General features: G+C 34.4%; 1 protein-coding gene across 25 annotated transcripts in view; it reads right to left on the bottom strand.

Annotated features, from left to right (window-relative positions):
* The window catches only part of TTLL5 (tubulin tyrosine ligase like 5), a 402,838-nt gene that overhangs the window by 251,112 nt on the left and 129,693 nt on the right, over positions 1–22,033 (bottom strand). For all 25 annotated transcript variants that reach the window (XR_012486466.1, XR_012486468.1, XR_012486467.1 and 22 more), the window contains one exon: positions 12,046–12,166. Coding sequence is in view for 22 of the 25 variants with exons in the window: in XM_074289958.1 (XP_074146059.1) it covers positions 12,046–12,166 (121 nt within the window). In the remaining 3 variants the exon portion in view is untranslated. The remainder of the gene's footprint in view (positions 1–12,045; positions 12,167–22,033) is intronic.

Below are 22,033 nucleotides of genomic sequence, written 5' to 3' on the forward strand. Positions count from 1 at the left end.
CTATAGGAAAACAGGTGCATTAATATACTGCTGATAAAGCTGAAAAATGGTGTAATTACTGGGGTTAAGAAATTTGGACCTATGCTCAAAAAGACACTATGATTGTACCTACCCCTTTGACTCAGCAGTACTAGAGCCAAAAAAGATTGAAGAATGAAGAAAAGACCTATATTTACATAAATATAGCAGGTCTTTTTTTTTTTAATAGTTTTTATTTACCAGATATATTCATGGGTAATTTTATAGCATTGACAATTGCCAAACCTTTTGTTCCAATTTGTCCCCTCCCCCCACCCCTGGCCAGATGGCAGGTTGACCAATACATGTTAAATATGTTAAAGTATAAATTAAATACAATATGTGTATACATGTCCAAACAGTTGTTTTGCTGTACAAAAAGAATTGGACTTTGAAATTAACCTGTGAAGGAAATAAAAAATGCAGGCAGACAAAAATAGAGGGATTGGGAATTTTATGTAGTGGTTCATAGTCATCTCCCAGAGTTCTTTCCCTGGGTGTAGCTGGTTCAGTTCATTACTGCTCTATTGGAATTGATTTGGTTCATCTCATTGTTGAAGAGGGCCACATCCATCAGAATTGATCATCATATAGTATGGTTCTGCTCATTTCACTCAGCATCAGTTCATGTAAGTTTCTCCAGGCCTTTCTGAAATCATCCTGTTGGCCATTTCTTACAGAACAATAATATTCCATAATATTCATATACCACAATTTATTTAGCCATTCTACAATTGATGGGCATCCACTTAAGTTTCCAATTTCTGGCCACTACAAAGAGAGCTGCCACAAACATTCTTGCACATACAGGTCCCTTTCCCTTCTTTAAGATCTCTTTGGGATATAAGCCCAGTAATAACACTGCTGGGTCAAAGGATATGTACAGTTTGATAACTTTTTGAGCATAGTTCCAAAGTAATATAGCAGGTCTTTTTGTGGCAGCAAAGAATAGGACCAAAGGATAGGGACTACCAATCAGAAAAGGTGAAATAAATTATGACAGGTGAAAATAATTCTATTTTACTCTAAGAAATTATGAAAAGCACATTTTCAAGACAATTATGAATTGATGCAGAGTGCAGTGAACAGAAATAGAAGAAAGATTTATATAAAAACAACAAACAATATAAAGACAAGCAAGTCCGAATTATTTCTGAACTATGACCAATGTGATGACTAATCAAAATTCCAGAGGACCTATGGTAAATATAATCCCCAGCTTCTGAAAAAGTGGTAATAAACTCAGTACATATACTGGAACAGATATCTTTTTTGGATACAGACAATATTTTGTTTTGCTATGCATTTTTGTTACAAGGGTTTTGTTTTTCTTTTTCTTCAGTGGGGTAGTAGCAGTGGCAGAAGAACACTAGACTGTGTTGATGAAAAAGATAAAAACCAAATATCAAAAAAGTGAACTTACTATTCAATTAAAAAAATGTAAATGACAGATAAATTTAACAGAAAATTTCTCAAAAATAAAACTAATGTATTAAATGAACTGTTAAACATTTTGGGCTAAAGAAGTTAAGGCATCATCTGAATGGGATCATTAAAGAATAGACTTATTTTTCAGCACCAGATAAAACTTGCATGATGGAATGTGACAAATAATTGCAAATAAATATAAATGAAGCAAAAATACTAAACATTTTTCATAGATTACATCTTGATAAAGACAGTAATCTATATAGGATCACAAGAAAAAACAAAATTCTAAATTAAGACTCAATAATTAAATGCTAAATAACAAGTGGACCAAAGGACAAATCATAAAAATAATTAATGTAACTAATGGAAAGACAATGATAAAGATAAGAGAATATGCTGAAATTTCTGAGAGGCGGCTAAAACAACACTCAAAAAAATATATCTATATATCTAAAGTCTATATTAACTAAACATAAAAAGGAAGATTAATGAACCAAATGTGAAATGTAGAATTTAAAAAATCAACAAATGATTAAATCCAAAAGAAGCAACAAAGAGAAAACCTTGGAAGAAATTTGCTTGTAATTTTACACTTAAAAACTGGTACAGGGGTAGTTTAAATTCAGGGGTGGCTTGAATTGAGTTACCCTAGATAAGGCCTCTGGAGAACAAAAATGCACGCTGCTGATTGCTTGGACTCTTGCTGGAGAAACATCTGATTACGGATTTTAGGATAATTTTTAAATTATTGTTGTCTTTGCAGGCTAGATTTAGTTATCTTTGAATATAAGATTTTTAGGATTCTTACAAGATGCTAAAGTCACTGGAATTGATAGAGACAATAATTATCTAATTTGGCATGGTTCAGTATGATTGATCTGATCCTACAAGGAGATGTTATGGGCCAGAACTTGAAACAAGGTACTAAGTGGAATTGAGGAGAGAGTGATTTAATCCAACAACAAATAATGGTTTCCTAGTGATATAATGGATTGGTGTATACTCAGTGTGGAACATCTAAGGAGGAGGTCTCAGGACCAGGAAGGACAAGAGAAGCTCACTAGAAGCTCATTTGGAGGGAGATAGAGGCAAAAGTTGGCAGAGGCAAAGGACTAGCAGCAGGAGCTCTCAGAACCAAGGAGAGAGATAGGCTTCTAAGAAAGCTAACTGGGCCCCAGGAAAAGAAACAAGACTTTGAAGTAAACAATAAAGAATTTGGACTTTAACTCCTGGCTGCATTTGGGGTGATTACACTGAACTGAAATGAAGACTGCTCCCAGAAGCCCCCCAAGAAATCTGCTCCCAGAGAACATTATATTTTAGAGAAGAATATTACATAAGATCTTAAGAACTTGTTGGGGTAAAGTTCTATTAACTTATCTAAAAGGGGTCACGTGTCTCCAATTAGGGTCTGACTTTTCTAAAGGTTTCAACTCTGGTCAAAATTGGGGCCTAAGCTTTTCCTAAGAAAAGTCCATTGGAAATAATGGCCACGTAGGGCCAGAAAGAAATTCATTATTTGAAATATGATAGGAAAAGCAGTTTTATATTACTGGGAATTTAAAGCTGTATTTGATTGGATTTTAAGTTATAATATAGGTTATTAAAACAAAATGCCAGTAGCTTACCTTGGGAAGTCGTGTTTGTGTCTCCCTACTTAGATGAAATGTTGCATTCTAGAAGTATTGGGTAATTTGTAAACTAGGCTCTGTTGGGTATATTTATTAAGTTTTATGAAATTTGGTTTTTAAATTTAACAAAAAAGTGATTTAAAGACAAGGGACAAGAAAGATTGATTTGCAAAAGCAATTAGTAGTTTAAATGAAGCATCTAGTATTGGTTTGGGAGTGTTTAAAGCATGTCGGAGAAGGTTTGAGCAAGTAAGCATTGGGAGGAGAAAGATAGAGAGATGGGACAGGAAGAGATGGTGTGAAAGAAGGAAGGATAGAAGAAAATAACTTCCCAGAAACGAAGAACAAAAAGGCACAAATCCCTAGTGAATTTGCTATTTGCCATGGGATAGGAGATATATCCCATGAGGTTGGGGCCTGTCTTAATGTGGAAGATTGGATCCTGGGGGAAACAGCACCCTAAAAGGTTAGCTGTGAGAAGTTGGGGTGAACAGGTAGAATCCCCCTCCCTCCATTAAGATGGTGGGTTTTTGTTGTTTTTTTTTTGGACTAACTGCAGCTCCTTGCTGGTTCAGATATTAAAGAATCTTTCAGATTCCTTTCTGTAGAATTGGCTATTCTGTATAAGTTTAATTGATTGTATCCTGAGGTTATGCCCATCATTTAAATGGCTTTTAAAAGTTAATAGTTTTTCCTTGTCCTTTTGAAAATGTTTCTGTTACATATAAAAGCTAACTTGTGAACTTAACTGAAATCAATTTATTACTGTTATCAATATGAGGTTATGGTATTTCTAAAAGTTTAATATTTTTAAGAGCCTCTTGGATTCTTTTAGGGTATTCTAAGTTTTAATTGATTGTATTAGGTCATCCTGAAGTCATTTAAAGAGCCTCTGAAAATATTTTTTTTGTCCTTTTGAAAATGTTTCTGTTATGGGCAATATGTAATTTGGAATACTTTATGTATTGGGTATTTTTAAAAGCAAACTGATTTGTATGAATGATGTTCACTTATGGGAACATCTACTTAAGATATGAAAGAAGTGAATTTACTGAGACAAATTCTTTCTGTCATAAATAAGGTTATGGTAAATATCTGTTTAGGATATGTCTGAAACTTAGTTAATAGAATTTGTTATTAGAAGGAAAATTCCTTAGGCTTATAATTAATGTTATTTGGGAGTTTTAAAGCTCCACCCTCTGATAGTGGGACAATTAACTAGAGTAAAAATGAATCAAAGCTATTTTATTCTGTTTTGCTGAAAGTTAAGCTTTAACAGCTTATGTCCCTGCATTTTTTTTTTTCTCCTTTGACTGATTTCTATGATCAGAGCAATGGTTAATAAGAAAATATTAATGTAATTCAATTATGTCATACCTTGCTATTTCCAATCTGGTTATATGTAATCATTATATCCTAAATACTTGGGCAAATAAGTATCTAGTCTGATCATCTATCTGTTACTGGATATTGTGTCTGAATATTCAAGTTTTTTTAAAAGGTTTCTAACTAATGAAAGGACAAAAGCCTAACTGCCATTTTATCTATTGGGAAGCTGCTGGCCAATTCATACTGGCACCTTCACATTTTGTATCAGTCTGTTCTAACCTTCATTTGTTAGATTTGTATTTTTGTTCTAGATCTGGGCCAAAATTACAGGTATTGACTTGCTTGTGAGATATGGATCAGCCTCAGCAGGAAGCAGGGCTCCTGATTATGATAATGAGAAAATGATTGAATTATTATTAAAATTTTAACTACATCACTGTGTTTAAGATTTGTTAAAACTGTTTAACTATTGCTGTATGTTTGAGGGATTTTTGGGAAACTTACTGTACTAGTCTTATGTACAGGAATTATGATTCACTCTTGGAATTTATATGTGGAATAGTTATTTGATAATTTCTTTTCTGTGTAAAAAAAAAAAAAAGGGGGAGGAAGGAAACGGTTGAAACTGGTCAGGAAATTGGGGAAAAACTGATCTATTTTTCTTAGGCACTTCTGCTCTGCTCCCTATTTCATTAATTGAGATTGAATTGGAAATTATTTAACTCCTTGCTTAAAATTTACTGGACTATGATTTGCTGATTATGTTTTAACTCTGAAATTCTGCTGGAATTGCCCTGGCAGACTCAGTTTTGGGGATTATTTTTTGGAAACAGCCAGAAATCAGACACCTGTCCTGGGACTGGCAGTCTCTGATCTGTTTCTCCACTTCTGTAACCCAAGTTCCTTAATTAGTATTGATATCAGGTCTCTAATAGTTTGGGGTTGCCTACTTTGGTCTAACTGCATAATTTGCTCAGAAATCTGTCTCCTAGTAGCAGATCCTGTTCTATCGAGAGGGAACAGGTAGAGCGACTCCAGGCCCCACTTTTTTGCCCTCTAGAATCCCTGACAGACTTGGGGTACCCCTCTTAGGATGGGCAGCAGGACTGTCCTGAGCACTACTACTCCCTATATAAGCAGAGGCTGAGTTAAATGCACAAATGAGCACAGATCTAACTCACAGTAAACTGTCCATCTCAAACTGGATTCTCTGGCTGAGATGCTCCTCAACTGCAGAGGACCTAAACAGGGAGGCCTGTATGTCTCCCTAAATGAAGAATGCTGTTTTTATGCTAATAACTCTGGGGTTATCAGGGAGAGACTGGTCCTTGTCATAAGTCTTTGCATTTTTCTAGTTTTAGTTTGGTTTATTTGCTTTACATAGAGTTGATCAAAATTATGGTGCTAAGACCTTCTAGAGGAAGGTAATTCAATGATTTGAATATTCAGAAGAGAGTGTGGAATGTTGGGACACAGTTCTCAGTTTCTCTAATTATCCTGACCCAGTCAGTTTCTCTGCTTCTCAAAGCTCAGTCCTCCAAAACCTCCCCCCCTCTTTATCAGAATATGTGGTAAGGATAAAAGATCTTATGTTTGAGAATATCAGAATGCCTCTCCCCATCCTAAGCTACCAGAATGTCAGATACTGTCTTATCAAGATGCCTCCCCCCATCTTAGGTGGCTCACCCTACCCTGTCAGAGTTCTCAATGACATATATACACATGACTCAGATACAGGGCATAGACAGAGGCAGGGGCAGAGTCAGAGTGCTAAGAGCAGGAAAGGTACTCTGACAGGGTGGGGGGAGGCACCAGACATTCTAGGTTGGGAGAGGCATTCTGCTAAGTAGGGAAGGGCTGGGATCACTATGTCTAAGATAGAAGGTCTTTTATCCTTATCAAATATTCTGATGATTAGGAGGGAGAGGTGGTGTTGCAGGATAGACCAAAACAATTAGGAACTGAGGCAGATCAATTCAGGGAAACTGAGGCAGGATAATAAAGAGAACTGGGGCACAACAATTTCTAACCTAGCCTTAATCATTGAATAGGCATTGCCTGAGTCCAACTTAGACCTGGGAAAGACCTTAGCTGATGCTTAAAAGGTCAAGGTCTCCCATTGCATCCTGGGCCACCTCCAGTCACCCTGATCTCTATCTGGCAACTGGATCCAGATGGCTCTGGAGAGGAAATCGAGGCAGGTGACCTTGCACAGCCCTTCCTCATTTCAAACCAATGCACTTCAAAGTCATGGCATCAAATTCCTGATGTCATGGTCCTCTTTAAGAATCAACAAATAACAAAAACAAAGAGTTAGGAAGGTGGAGAAATAATCACTACTAAACTGAACAGAGAATAAAACTTTTTCAAGATCTTTCTGTGCTGAACCCTTGAGAACTGTAACTCTGTTGTGGGTATATAAAAAATACTCAAGGATAATTTGATTTTACTGATATAAAAGAAAAAAAGGGGGGTGTAGTAAAGGGAAGGAGGTCGGTTCAGAAAAAGGGGAAGGAGTGATAAAAAGAGGGAAACTACATCCCAGGAAGAGACATAAAAAATACACCATATCTGAGGGAACTTAGTGAGGGGGAGAATCATTGTGTGAATCTTACTCTCATCAGAAGAGGCTCAAAGAGTAAATAATTAACATATTTGTTTTTCAGAGAATTTTCTCTCACCTCATTAAAAGGGGGGAGAGGAAAAGGGAAAAGGAAAGGGGGAATAAGTGAAGGGACTTGGAGGGAGGGGGGAGGGATCCTAAAAAAAAAAAAAAAAAAAAAAAAGAGGGAGGGTTGCGCGTCACAAGGGGGGTCTGTAAATTAAATATCGGGGAGGGGGATCAGGGGGGTCAAGGGAAAAAAGCATAATCTGGGGATAATACGATGGCAGGAAATACAGAATTAGTAATTTTAACTGTAAATGTAAATGAGATGAACGATCCCATCAAACGGAGACGGATAGTAGATTGGATCAAAAAGCAGAACCCTACAATATGTTGCCTACAGGAAACACACTTAAAGCAGGGAGATACATACAGAGTAAAGGTAAAAGGTTGGAACAGAGCCTATTATGCTTCAGGTAAAGCCAAAAAAGCAGGGGTAGCTATCCTTATCTCAGATCAAGCAAAAGCAGAAGTAGATCTCGTTAAAAAAGATAAGGAAGGAAACTATATCCTGCTGAAAGGTAGCATAAATAATGAAGCCATATCGATACTAAACATATATGCACCAAATGGTATAGCATCTAACTTTCTAAAGGAAAAGTTAAGAGAACTGCAAGAAGAAATAGACAGTAAAACTATAATAGTGGGAGATCTCAACCTTGCACTCTCAGATTTAGACAAATCAAACCACAAAACAAACAAGAAAGAAATTAAAAAAGTAAATAGAACATTAGAAAAACTAGGTATGATAGACCTTTGGAGAAAACTGAATGGCAATAGGAAGGAATATACTTTCTTCTCAGCAGTTCATGGATCCTATACAAAAATTGACCATATACTAGGACATAAAGATCTCAAAATTAAATGTAGGAAGGCAGAAATAATAAATGCCTTCTTCTCAGATCACAATGCAATAAAAGCTACATTCAGTAAAAAGTTAGGGGTAAATAGACCAAAAAGTAATTGGAAACTGAATAATCTCATCTTAAAGAATGACTGGGTGAAAGAGCAAATTATAGAAACAATTAACAATTTCACCCAAGATAATGATAATGATGAGACATCATATCAAAATCTTTGGGATGCAGCTAAAGCGGTAATAAGGGGAAATTTTATATCTTTAGAAGCTTATTTGAAGAAAATTGAGAAAGAGAAGATTAACGAATTGGGCTTACAACTTAAAAGGCTAGAAAAAGACCAAATTATAAACCCCCAACCAAAAATTAAACTCGAAATACAAAAATTAAAAGGAGAAATCAATAAAATTGAAAGTAAAAAAACTATTGAATTAATAAATAAAACCAAGAGTTGGTTTTATGAAAAAGCCAATAAAATAGATAAACCTTTGGTAAATTTGATCAAAAAAAAGAAAGAGGAAAATCAAATTGATAGTCTTACAAATGAAAAGGGGGATCTTTCCACCAATGAAGAGGAAATTAGAGAAATAATAAGGAGTTACTTTGCCCAACTTTATGCCAATAAATTTGATAACTTAAGTGAAATGGATGACTTCCTCCAAAAATATAGGCTCCCTAGATTAACAGAGGAGGAGATAAATTGCTTAAATAGTCCCATTTCAGAAAAAGAAATAGAACAAGCTATTAATCAACTCCCCAGGAAAAAATCCCCAGGGCCAGATGGATTCACATGTGAATTCTACCAAACATTTAAAGAACAATTAGCCCCAATGTTATATAAATTATTTGAAAAAATAGGGGATGAAGGAGTCCTACCAAATTCCTTTTATGACACAGACATGGTACTGATACCTAAACCTGGTAGATCGAAAACTGAGAAAGAAAATTATAGACCAATCTCCTTAATGAATATTGATGCTAAAATCTTAAATAAGATATTAGCAAAAAGACTTCAGAAAATCATCTCCAAGATAATACACTATGATCAAGTAGGATTTATTCCAGGAATGCAGGGCTGGTTTAATATTAGGAAAACTATTAATATAATTGACCATATTAATAATCAAATTAATAAGAACCATATGATCATCTCAATAGATGCAGAAAAAGCATTTGACAAAATCCAACATCCATTCCTACTAAAAACTCTTGAGAGTATAGGAATAAATGGATTATTCCTTAGAATAATCAGGAGTATATATTTAAGACCGTCAGTAAGCATAATATGCAATAGAAATAAACTGCAACCTTTCCCAGTAAGATCAGGAGTGAAACAAGGTTGCCCACTATCACCATTACTATTCAATATAGTACTAGAAACGCTAGCCTCGGCAATAAGAGCCGAGAAAGAGATTCAAGGAATTAGAGTAGGAAATGAGGAAATTAAACTATCACTTTTTGCAGATGACATGATGGTATACTTAGAGAACCCCAAAGACTCTGCTAAAAAGCTACTAGAAATAATTCAAAATTTCAGCAAAGTGGCAGGATACAAAATAAATCCACATAAATCCTCGGCATTTTTATATATCACTAACAAAATGCAACAGCAAGAGATACAAAGAGAAATTCCATTCCAAACAAATGTTGAGAGTATAAAATATTTGGGAATCCATCTACCAAAGAAAAGTCAGGAATTATATGAGAAAAATTACAAAACACTTGCCACAAAAATAAAATCAGATTTAAATAATTGGAAAGACATTCAGTGCTCTTGGATAGGCCGAGCGAATATAATAAAGATGACAATACTCCCCAAACTAATCTATTTATTTAGTGCTATACCAATCAGACTCCCAAGAAACTATTTTAATGACCTAGAAAAAATAACAACAAAATTCATATGGAAGAATAAAAGGTCAAGAATTGCAAGGGAACTAATGAAAAAAAACTCAGAGGAAGGTGGTCTAAGTGTACCTGATCTAAAGCTATATTATATAGCAGCAGTCACCAAAACCATTTGGTATTGGCTAAGAAATAGACCGGTAGATCAGTGGAACAGATTAGATACAAAGGACAAAAAAGGGTACATCTATAGCAATCTAATCTTTGACAAACCCAAAGATTCCAACATTAGGGATAAAAATTCATTATTCGGAAAAAACTGTTGGGAAAACTGGAAATTAGTATGGCAGAAATTAGATATGGATCCACACTTAACACCATATACCAAGATAAGATCAAAATGGGTCCATGATTTAGGCATAAAGAGGGAGATAATAAATAGATTAGAGGAACAGAGGATAATCTACCTCTCAGACTTGTGGAGGAGGAAGGAATTTATGACCAGAGGAGAACTAGAGATCATTGTTGATCACAAAATAGAAGATTTTGATTACATCAAACTAAAAAGTTTCTGTACAAATAATACTAATGCAAACAAGATTAGAAGGGAAGTAACAAATTGGGAAAATATTTTTAAAAACAAAGGTTCTGACAAAGGTCTCATTTCCAAAATATATAGAGAACTGACCATAATTTATAAGAAACCAAACCATTCTCCAATTGATAAATGGTCAAAGGATATGAACAGACAATTCTCAGAGGAAGAAATTGAAACTATATCCACTCACATGAAAGAGTGTTCCAAATCACTACTGATCAGAGAAATGCAAATTAAGACCACTCTGAGATACCACTACACACCTGTCAGATTGGCTAAGATGACAGGAACAAATAATGACAAATGTTGGAGGGGATGTGGGGAAATTGGGACACTAATACATTGCTGGTGGAGTTGTGAAAGAATCCAGCCATTCTGGAGAGCAATCTGGAATTATGCCCAAAAAGTTATCAAACTGTGCATACCCTTTGACCCAGCAGCGCTACTACTGGGATTATATCCCAAAGAAATACTAAAGAGCGGAAAGAGACATATATGTGCCAAAATGTTTGTGGCAGCTCTTTTTGTTGTAGCTAGAAACTGGAAGATGAATGGATGTCCATCAGTTGGAGAATGGTTGGGTAAATTGTGGTATATGAAAGTTATGGAATATTATTGCTCAGTAAGAAATGACCAGCAGGAGGAATACAGAGAGGGTTGGAGAGACTTAAATCAACTGATGCTGAGTGAAATGAGCAGAACCAGAAGATCACTGTATACTTCAACAACGATACTGTATGAGGATGTATTCTGATGGAGGTGGAAATCTTCAACATAAAGAAGATCCAACTCACTTCCAGTTGATCAATTATGGACAGAGGTAGATACACCCAGAGAAGAAACACTGGGAGGGGAATGTAAATTGTTAGCACTAATATCTGTCTGCCCAGGTTGCATGTACCTTCGGATTCTAATGTTTATTGTGCAACAAGAAAATGATATTCACACACATGTATTGTACTTAGACTATATTGTAACACATGTAAAGTGTATGGTATTGCCTGTCGTCGGGGGGAGGGAATAAGGGAGAGGGGGTAATTTGGAAAAATGAATACAAGGGATAATATTATAAAATATATATATATATATATAATAAAAAAAAATTAAAAAAAAAAAAAAAAAAAAAAAAAGATCTTTCTGTGCTGCCTAGAAATACCTATAAATAAAAAGACTAGAGATTCCTTAGGACATTTTATCCTCATCAACTGGCTTGATGCTTTTTATTACTTTGATATTAGAAAGGACTTGAGAAATTTTACATAGAAATCAAAGTTTTTAATAAAAACTGATGATTTTTTAAAAGTCTGATTAATTGCCAGTTAACTGACAACGTAAACGAACTTATAAATATTAAAGAAATAACTAGATAAGTCAAAGGAGGATAATTTCTGGACTGTTTTCTATGAAAAAGAAAGTCATTAGAGAGTCTGCAATAGGGATTTCCATTTCAAAAGGCCAAACTTTACCCTCCATATTGAGTGCCATCAGATGATATCCTCCATGTCTACAGAAATGTTTAAAGTACTTAACAACCCTCTTATTAAGAGAATTCACTGTTATGTATCTCAAAAGAAATTCAATTCTACTTTTATATAGTATATAGTAAAGTATGTAACATATAGCTATATATAGTTTTATTCACTAGAATATTCCTGACATAAAGAGACTTACCATCTGTTCATCCTCTTTGGCAGCCCAACTGGCATTAAAAGATTGGCCTCCACTATCTTTCATCAGTCGAGTTTGAACATGTTGAAGGTAGGCAGAGAAGGCTACTCGAGCCTGGACTTTGCTATAAAAGTCAAAGTTAAATTTAAATTAGATATGCAGAATATTAATTCTACTACTCTTATAAAGAATGTTCTGATTTTGTGCCTCTTTCTTAAATATTTTATATGCTTTGCAATAACAAAGTCTACAAAAAGGTTTTGGAGACCAAGTTTTAGGACATACTTTTCCCAATTAAAGAGAATTGTGGCTAATGTGAATATGTGAAGTATGAAGAAAGTAGATACAGATAAAAAGAAAGGACATGACAGAATCATAAAGATAAATATTTTTCCAGATATATCTCTTCAAAAATTTTATCTTTGTTAACAGAGTTATGGAAAATAATTCCGGAAAGCAATTTGAACTATGGTCAAAGGGCTATAAAACTGTGCACATCTTTTGTTTGTTTGTTTGTTTGTTTTCCTCCTGAGCCAATTGGGGTTAAGTGACTTGTTCAGGGTCACACAACTAGAAAATATTAAGTGTCTAATGCCACATTTGAACTCAGATCCTCCTGACTTCAGGCCTGGTGTTCTATCCACTGGTCCACCTAATTGCTCTGTACATACCTTTTGCTCTAGCAATACCACTACTAGTTTGTATTCCAAAAAGATCATAAAAAAGGTAAAAGAACTCAAATGTATAAAAAAAAAAATTTAAGACAAATCTTTTGTGATGGCAAAGAAATGGAAATTGGGGGAATGTCCAACAATTGGGGAATGGCTGAACAACTTGTCCTGTATGAATATACTGAAAACTATTGTGCTGTAAAAATGATGATCAAGAATATTTCCAAAAAACCTGGAAAAACTTACATGAACCAATGGTGTGTGAAATGAGCAGACTCAGGAGAACACTGTATACAGTAACATTAACATTGTGTAACAATCAACTATGATAGACTTATCTCTTCTCAGCAGTACAGTGATCTGAGATAATTCCAAAAGACTTGTAATAGAAAATGTCATCCACATTCAGAGAAAGAACTGATAGAATCTGAATGCAGATCAAAGCATACTATTTCACTTATTCTATTTTTTATTCTTTCTCATTATTTTTCCTTTTAGTTCTGATTCTTCTTTCAGAATATGATTAATAGAAATATATTTAACTTTATAGTACAAGTATAGCCTATGTCAGAATGCTTGCTGTCTTGGGAAGGGAGGATGGAAGGGACAAAGAAAAATTTCAAACTCAAAATATTACCAAAATGAATGTTGAAAATAATTTTAACATGTATTTGGAAAGAAATAAAATACTGTCAAAAAGCACTAAAAATAAAAAATAAACTTTACTCTTATCTATTCAATCTGTGAGAATGTCAACTAAAGATTCAAACTATCTGATTATAAAACAGAAGAATCAAAAAGATACTGACAGTTTTCACGGAAGTTGCTGATTAGGGAAGATATGTTTCATTTCAGACATGATTCTGGTTATTTCAAATGACTGGCTTTCTGACAATGCAGGCAAAATTATATCAGCAACAGATCGGGGCACAACAAAAACTTTGTTTACAATCCTTGAACATTCAATCATTGGAAGCTTTCTAATTATTGTTCCTCTAACGTTAGTTAGAAAGAAAGGCTTGTGCAAAAAAAAATTGGAATAGGGATTAAATATTGAATATGAGATTATAGCGTAGAGGAACTTCAGATCATAAAAAGGGAATTAACAGCTTGATAAAGAGAGATCAAAAATTTTTTGAAGAAAATAAATCCTTAAAAATCTCAATTGGCCAAATGGCAAAAGGAATAAAAAAACCTCACTAAAAGAAAATAATTGCTTAGAAATTAAATTTGTCATGTGGCTTCATAAAATATCAGGAAAACAATGAAACAAAGTCAAAAGTATAAAAAAAGATGAAAATGTGAAATATCTCATTGAAAAAATAATTGCTCTAGAAAATAGAGGATAGATAATTTAAGAATTATTAGACTACATGAAAGCCATAATTACCTTCCTCCCCATCCCTCATTATGTTATTATATGTCAAGAAATTATAAAGGAAGACAGCCCAACTATCATAGAACCAGAAGACAAAGTAGAAACTAAAAAACCCACTGATCACCTATTGAAAGAGATAACAAAATTTCCAAGAATATAATATTCAAATTTCAGAGTTCCCAGGTCAACAAGAAAATACTGAAACCAGTCAGAAAGAATGCAGAAATTATGGGGCATCAATCAGAATGAAACAAGATTTAGCAGCTAACACTACAAAGAAATGAAGGGTTTGCAATATGATATTCTGGAAGGCAAAAAAGCTACGATTACAAACCAAGAATATTCAACTTCATAGAATGGAGAACAATTCTACTATGAGGGAAAAAATGGACATTTATTGAAACAGAAGACTTCCAGGCATTCCTGATGAAAAGACTAGAGATAAATAGAAAATCTGACATTCAAACACAAGATTCAAGACAGGCATTTAAAAAAAAAAAAAAAAAAAAGATATAAGAGATATAATAAAGAATTTATTAAGATAAGCAAATATGAAAGAGACACCAAAAAGTACTTAAGATTATTTACAATTCTAAACTGAAAGATGATACATGTAATTCTATAATTTTATCATCAATAGGGCTATTGGAAGTAGTTTACTTATAGGGGTATTGGCATGAGTCTACAAAATGGAAAGCTGAGAAAAAGGAATGAACTGGGAGAATGGGGAAGGGAGAAGATTAGGGGAAATCATTTTACATAAAAGAACACAAGAAAGAGATTTTATAACAGAGGGAAAAATGGGGAAGCAGACAAGATTTGAACCTCACTCTCATTTGAACTAATTTAAAGAGGAAAAAAATACATAACCCTCTCCCCTGCTTCCTTCCCTCTCTTCCTCCCTTTCTTCTCACCCCCTCTCTCTCATTTGAGTAAAGAAAAACATCTTATCCATCAGGGAAGTAGGAGAGGGACTAAAAAAGGGAGGGAGCGTGGTAAGACAGAAAGTAATTTAAGAGAGGCAGAGGTCAGAAGTAAAACAGATTTGAGGAAAGCAAAGGATAAAAAAAGATTAAATAGAAGAGAATAAGATGGGTAGAAATACACAGTTAATGGTTATTATTGTGAATATGTGGCTAGGATGATCTCATCTACAAAATAGAAGACAGCAAAATGAATTAGAAATCAGATTCCACAATATGTTGTTTCCAAGAAACACACTTGAAACAAAGCACACAAAGACAAAGTGCTGGATCAGAATTTATTATGCTTCAGTACAAGTAAAAAGGCAGGAGTAGCAATCATGATCTCAGATAAACAAAACAAAATGGGTCTAACTAAAAGAAATAATCAGGGAAACTACATTTTGCTACAAGGTAATATACATAATGAATTAATATTAATACTGAATATAAATAGTATAATAAGCAAAATCTTAAAAGGAAAAGTTAAATTACAGGAGGAAAAAACACTATTAGTGGGGGACTAAAATTACTTCTCTCAGACCTAAATTTAACTACAAAATAAAAAAAAAAAAAATTAATGAGATGAACAAGCATATTCTACCAAAAATGTATAAAAAAACAATTAATTTCAATAGAACAAACTATTTTTAAAAAATAGATTACAAAATCCTACAAAACTCCTTCTATGACAAAAATATGGTTTAAACAGGAAGAACCAAAACTGAAAAAGAAACATAAAGATCACTTTCTGTAAGGATGCAATGGGAGATTGAGTGCCCCAGGAAGTAATTTCTGTGGATATTAGGACTTCCCTGTGGGTGGGATCTTGGCCACATTGAGATAGCTTCGTAATGGGTGACTCTCTCGCTGATTGGCTGTGTGTGTGACCTCATAGGCCCTTTATAAGCCCACTGCAGACAGCAGTCACTCTCTTTAACCCTGCGCGCTTTAACTTGGCTCCCTAACCTGGGGTAGCCTAGCCAAGCCAAGCAGATGGATAAACGAGAGGTAAGGAGTTGGTAGTGAACACATGGGTCTTCTGACCAGGTGTTCACTAGGGAACCAACAAGTCAGGGCATTATGTGAGTAGGTATAATAAAGGCTTTTAAGATTACACGTGGCTGTTCTTGAATAGATTCAAGAGATTGTGGCCAGAGAACTTTGAAGGCCTCAGAGGCGGCGAACCGGGTAGAGTTGACACTGCAAAGGTCAGTGGTCAAAGGTACTCTGTTGGGCCTAGGACAGACTAGTAATAGTAACTGACAGGAGGGCATGTTACAACTTTCCCTAAGGAATATTGATACAAAAACTTAAAACAAAATACAAGCAAAGAGAATTCAATAAAGATCAGACACTGTGATCACATGGGATTTATATCTGGAATGTTGAGTCTGTTTCAATAATAGGAAAATTATAAGCATAACTGAGTACATCAATAATAAAAATAACAAGAAAAATTTATTATTTCCATAGATGTAGAGAAAGTTTTTGACAAAACACAATACCCATTACCATTCAAAATACAAGAAAACAGGAATAAATGGAATGTTTCTGAAAATGATAAGCATTATCTATAGGGGGATAAATCTGAAGCCCTTCCCATAACATCATTGTAGGCAGAACTGTGAACTAGATAAATTATTCAGGAGAATAATATAGAATTATACCAAAGGGTGATAAAACTATGCATACTTTTCAATCTAGCAATATTGCTATCAAGTCTGTACTCCAAAGTGATCAAAGAAAAAGGAAAAAAGACCCATATTCACAATATTTATATAATTCTTTTTATTGTGGCAAAGAATTAGAAACTTAAGGGATACCTATCACTTGAGCAAATGAATAAAAAATTGGGCAAAATGAAAAAAAAGTTATGGCATATGAATGTGATAAAATACTATATTGTACTCTAAGAAATGGTTAAAGCCATGATTAAAAAAAAAAAAAAAAAAAAAAAAAAGATCAGGAGAAGCAAAGCCAAGAAGCAGAGAGTAGAGCTCTTCCTGGCTTCCCTCAGATTAACACCAGATCAAGCCTCTGAATAGATTTTGGAGTGACAGACCCACAAATATTTGAAGTGTAACAAATATCCAGGAGAAGATATTTTGGAAGAGCTTCAGGAACAGTCTGTCTCAACTGGGCAAGGAAGGTGGGTAGGAGATTGCAACCCAAAACAGGTGTAGCACAGGGAGACCCAGGGCCTGCAGACATTGGGGGAATCTAGTGGGAGGCTTGTAGCCAAAATACAGCAGTATTTGTTACTCTGTCCTGGTTCAGAAGCCAGAGGATCAGCAGACTAGCTGTGAGAAATCTAACACACCTTCAGAAGGCAAATAGTGAACCACTGAACCCAGCAGAACAAGCAGGACTTAGCCACACCCAACCAGTAGAAGAAGGAAGCCAGCAGCACAGATCCAAGGCAGCATGAAGCTGCTGTCACTTATAAAGAAAGCTTGGAACAATCTCTCCTTTGCCCTAAGAGCAGATCTCAACATTTTTAAATGAGCAAAAAAAGCAAAAAAGAGCACTGATCATAGATAGCTTTTATGAAGAAAGACAACAGACCTCAAACCCTGAGGACACTAAAGGCAATATGTCTCCAGATGAAGCCTCAAAGAGTGATATGAGACAGTCTCTAACTCAAAAGACTCTCTTGGATGAATTCAAAAAGGATCTTAAAAAAGAGTTAGAAGAAAAAATGGGGAAAGGAAACCCAGAAATTATCTGAAGAAAACCACTCTTTAAAAAGTAATTTTGTGGTCAAAGGATATGAACAGACAATTTTCAGACGATGAAATTAAAACTATTTCCATTCATATGAAAAAGTGTTCCAAATCACTATTGATCAGAGAAATGCAAATTAAGACAACTCTGAGATACCACTACACACCAGTCAGATTGGCTAAGATGACAGGAAGAAATAATGATGAATGTTGGAGGAGATGTGGGAAAACTGGGACACTGATGCATTGTTGGTGGAGAGAATCCAACCATTCTGGAGAGTAATCTAGAATTATGCCCCAAAAGTTATCAAACTGTGCATACTCTTTGATCCAGCAGTGCTACTACTGGGCTTATATTCCAAAAAAATACTAAAGAAGGGAAAGGGACCTGTATGTGCCAAAATGTTTGTGGCAGCCCTTTTTGTAGTGGCTAGAAACTGGAAAATGAATGGATGCCCATCAATTGGAGAATGGTTGGGTAAACTATGTATATGAATGTTATGGAATATTATTGCTCTGTAAGAAATAACCAGCAGGATGAATACAGAGAGGCTTGGAGAGACCTACATGAACTCATGCTGAATGAAATGAGCAGAACCAGGAGATCATTATACACTTCAACAACAATACTATATGAGGATGTATTCTGATGGAAGTGGATATCTTCAACATAGAGAAGAGCTAATCCAATTTCAATTGATCAATGATAGACAAAATCAGCTACATCCAGAGAAGGAACACTGGGCAATGAGTATAAACTGTTAGCATTATTTTTGTTTTTCTCCCCAGGTTATTTTTACATTCTGCATCCAATTCTTTCTTTGGTTCTGCACATATATATTCTACTAGGATATACTATAACATACTAGGATATACTATAACATATTTAATATGTATGGGAATGCCTGCCATCTAGGGGAGGGGGTGGAGGGAAGGGGGGGAAAAATTCGGAACAGAAAGAGTACAAGGGATAATGTTGTAAAAAATTACCTATACATATGTACTGTCAAAAAATGTTATAATTATAAAATTAATAAAAAAAGAAAAATAGATAAATAAAAAGTAATTTTGGCAAAATGGAAAATGAAATCAACTCCTTGAAAAATAGAATTTATGAAATGGAAAAAAAAAATACAATGAACAACTCATTTAAAAGTTCAACTGACCAAATGCAAAAGGAGATAAAAAAGCTAACTGAGAAAATAATTCATTAAAAATTAGAATTGAACAAATGGAGTGAATTGCTCAATGAGACATTAAAATCAGTTAAATAAAAATAAAAGAAAAAAGTTTTTTTTTTTTTAAATTAAATAAATAAATAGTGAAAGAAAAAAAAAAAAATGAAAAAATAGAAGAAAATCAACTGACCTGGAAAATAGATCCAGGAGAGACAAACATAAGAATTATTGGACTACCTAAAAACCACAAAAACACAAGAGCCTAGACAGCATCTTTCAAGAAATCATCAAGGAAAACTGCCCTGATGTCCTAGAACTAGAAGATAAAATAGCCACTGAAAGAATCCACCAATTACCTCCTGAAAGAGATCCCAAAATGAAGACTCCAAGGAACATCACTGCTAAATTTCAAAATTATTAGATCAAGGAGAAAATATTGCAAGTAGCCAGAAAAAATAACAACCCCCCCCAAAAAAAAACAACCCAATTCAACTATTGAGAAGCCATAGTAAAAATTACCCAGGACTTGCCTGAGAAGAGCCTAAAATATGATATTCCAAAGGGCAAAGGAACTTGGACTACAGCCAAGAATCAACTATTCAGCAAAATTAAGCATTATCTTTCAGGGGAAAAGATGGACATTCAATGAAATAGGGAATTTTATATTATTTTGATGAAAAGACCACAGCTGAACAGAAAATTTGATCTTCAAATACAGAATTTAAAAGCATAAAAAAGTAAAAACAAAAAACAAAAAACAAAACACTATGCTTTTTAAAAGTTAAAATGTTTACATCCCTATATGGGAAGTTGATATGTTTAACTCTTGAGAACTATATCTTTGTTAGTGATATACTTAAAGAGTGTAGGTATAATTTGACTGTACGGTGATGATAGAAGAAGTAAAATGAGGTAAATTATATCATATGAACATGCAAAAAAACCCTATCAAACTTGAGAGAAAAAAGGAGGATAAGCATTCTGTGAATCTTAATCAGATTTGGCTCAAAGAGGGAATATCAGACATATTTAGTTTGATATTGAAATGTATCATCCCATAGGGAAGAAGGAGAAGAAAGAGGAAAGCAAAGGGGGAGGTAATAGAAGAGAACAGAAGTAGTAGGGGAAAGGTACAAGAAAGGGGAAGGGATCATAAAAGGGGAGGGCAGATTGAAGGAGGTAGTAGTCAGAAGCAAAATACTGGGGCAGAGGGAGAGAGGGAAAGGAAAGAGAAAAGTATAACTTGGGGAAAATAAGATAGTAGGAAATAACAGAGTTAGTCATTTTAACTGTAAATGTGAACGAGTTGAACTCTCATAAAACAGAAGCAGATAGCAAACTGGATTAAAAGCCAGAATCCTAAGCACAAGGATACATATAGAGTAAAAGTAAAAGGCTGGAACAGAATCTATTATGCTTTAGCTGAAGTAAAAAAAGCAGGAGTAATGATCCTGATCTCAGATAAAGCAAAAACAAAAATAGATATAATTAAGAGAGATAAGGAAGGAAACTACATCTTGCTAAAGGGTCCATAGCTAAAGCAGTAATATTTAGTATTGATATTACTTCTTTATTTATGGGATCCTTTATGCATTAAATGATATAACATCCAAATTCCTAGAGGAGAAGTTGAGACCTGCAAGAAATAGACAGCAAAACTATATTAGTGGCAGATCTCAATCTCACCATATCAGAACTAGATAAATCAATCCAAAAACAGATAAGAAAGATATTAAGGCAGTAAATAGAATTTTAGAAAAGTCAGGTATGATAGATATTTGGAGAAACTGAATGGGAACACAAAGGAATATACTTTTTTTTGGCAGTACAGGGAACCTTAAAAAAATTAGCCATTACTAGGGCATAAAAATCTCAAAATTAAATGCAGAAAGGCAGAAATAGTAGATGCATCTTTTCCAAATCATGATGCAATAAAAATTACATGAAATAAAGGGCCAGGGAAAAACAGACCAAATTTAATTAGAAACTAAATAATCTCATAATAAATCTGATAATCTAAATGAAATGGACAAACACTTACAAAATATAAATTGTCCAAATCAACAAAGGAGGAAATAAATTACTTAATTAGTCCCATTTTGGAATAAGTAATTGAACAACCTTTTTTTTTCTTTATTAATTTTTATAATTATAACATTTTTTTTGACAGTACATATGCATAAGTAAATTTTTTTTTTTTTTTTACATTATTCCTTGTACTCCCTTCTGTTCCAAGTTTTTCCCCTCCTTCCCTCCACCCCCACCCCTAGATGGCAGGCATTCCCATACATATTAAATGTCTTATAGTATATCCTAGGTACAATATATATGTGCAGAACCGAATTTTGTTGTTGTTGTTGTTGTTGCAAAGGAAGGATTGTATTCGTAAGGTAAAAATAATCCGAGAAGAGAAACAAAACAAAACAAAACAAAACAAAACAAAAAAAATGCTCACAGTTTACACTCATTTCCCCGTATTCCTTTTCTGGATGTAGCTGATTCTGTCCATCATTGATCAATTGGAATTGGATTAGCTCTTCTCTATATTGAAGATATCCTTCTATCAGAATACATCCGCATACATTGTTGAAGTGTAAAATGATCCCCTAGTTCTGCTCGTTTCACTCAGTATCAGTTGATGTAAGTCTCTCCAAGCCTCTCTGTATTCCTCCTGTTGGTCATTTCTTATTACAATAATATTCCATAACATTCATATACCATAATTTATCCAACCATTCTCCAATTGATGGACATCCATTCATTTTCCAGTTTCTAGCCACTATGAAAAGGGCTGCCACAAACATTTGGCACATACAGGTCCCTTTCCCTGTTTAGTATTTCTTAGGGATATAAGTCCAGTAGTAGCACTGCTGGGTCAAAGGGTATGCACATTTTGATAACTTTATGGGCATAATTCCAGATTGCTCTCCAGAACGGTTGGATTCTTTCACAACTCCACCAACAATGCATCAGTGTCCCAGTTTTCCCACAGCCCCTCCAACATTCATTGATTGAACAACCTATTAATCAATTCCCTATGAAAAAAATCTTCAGGGCCAAATGGATTTACAAGTGA

The sequence above is a fragment of the Sminthopsis crassicaudata genome, chromosome 2 (genome assembly GCF_048593235.1).
Source record: "Sminthopsis crassicaudata isolate SCR6 chromosome 2, ASM4859323v1, whole genome shotgun sequence".
NCBI lineage: Eukaryota > Metazoa > Chordata > Mammalia > Dasyuromorphia > Dasyuridae > Sminthopsis > Sminthopsis crassicaudata.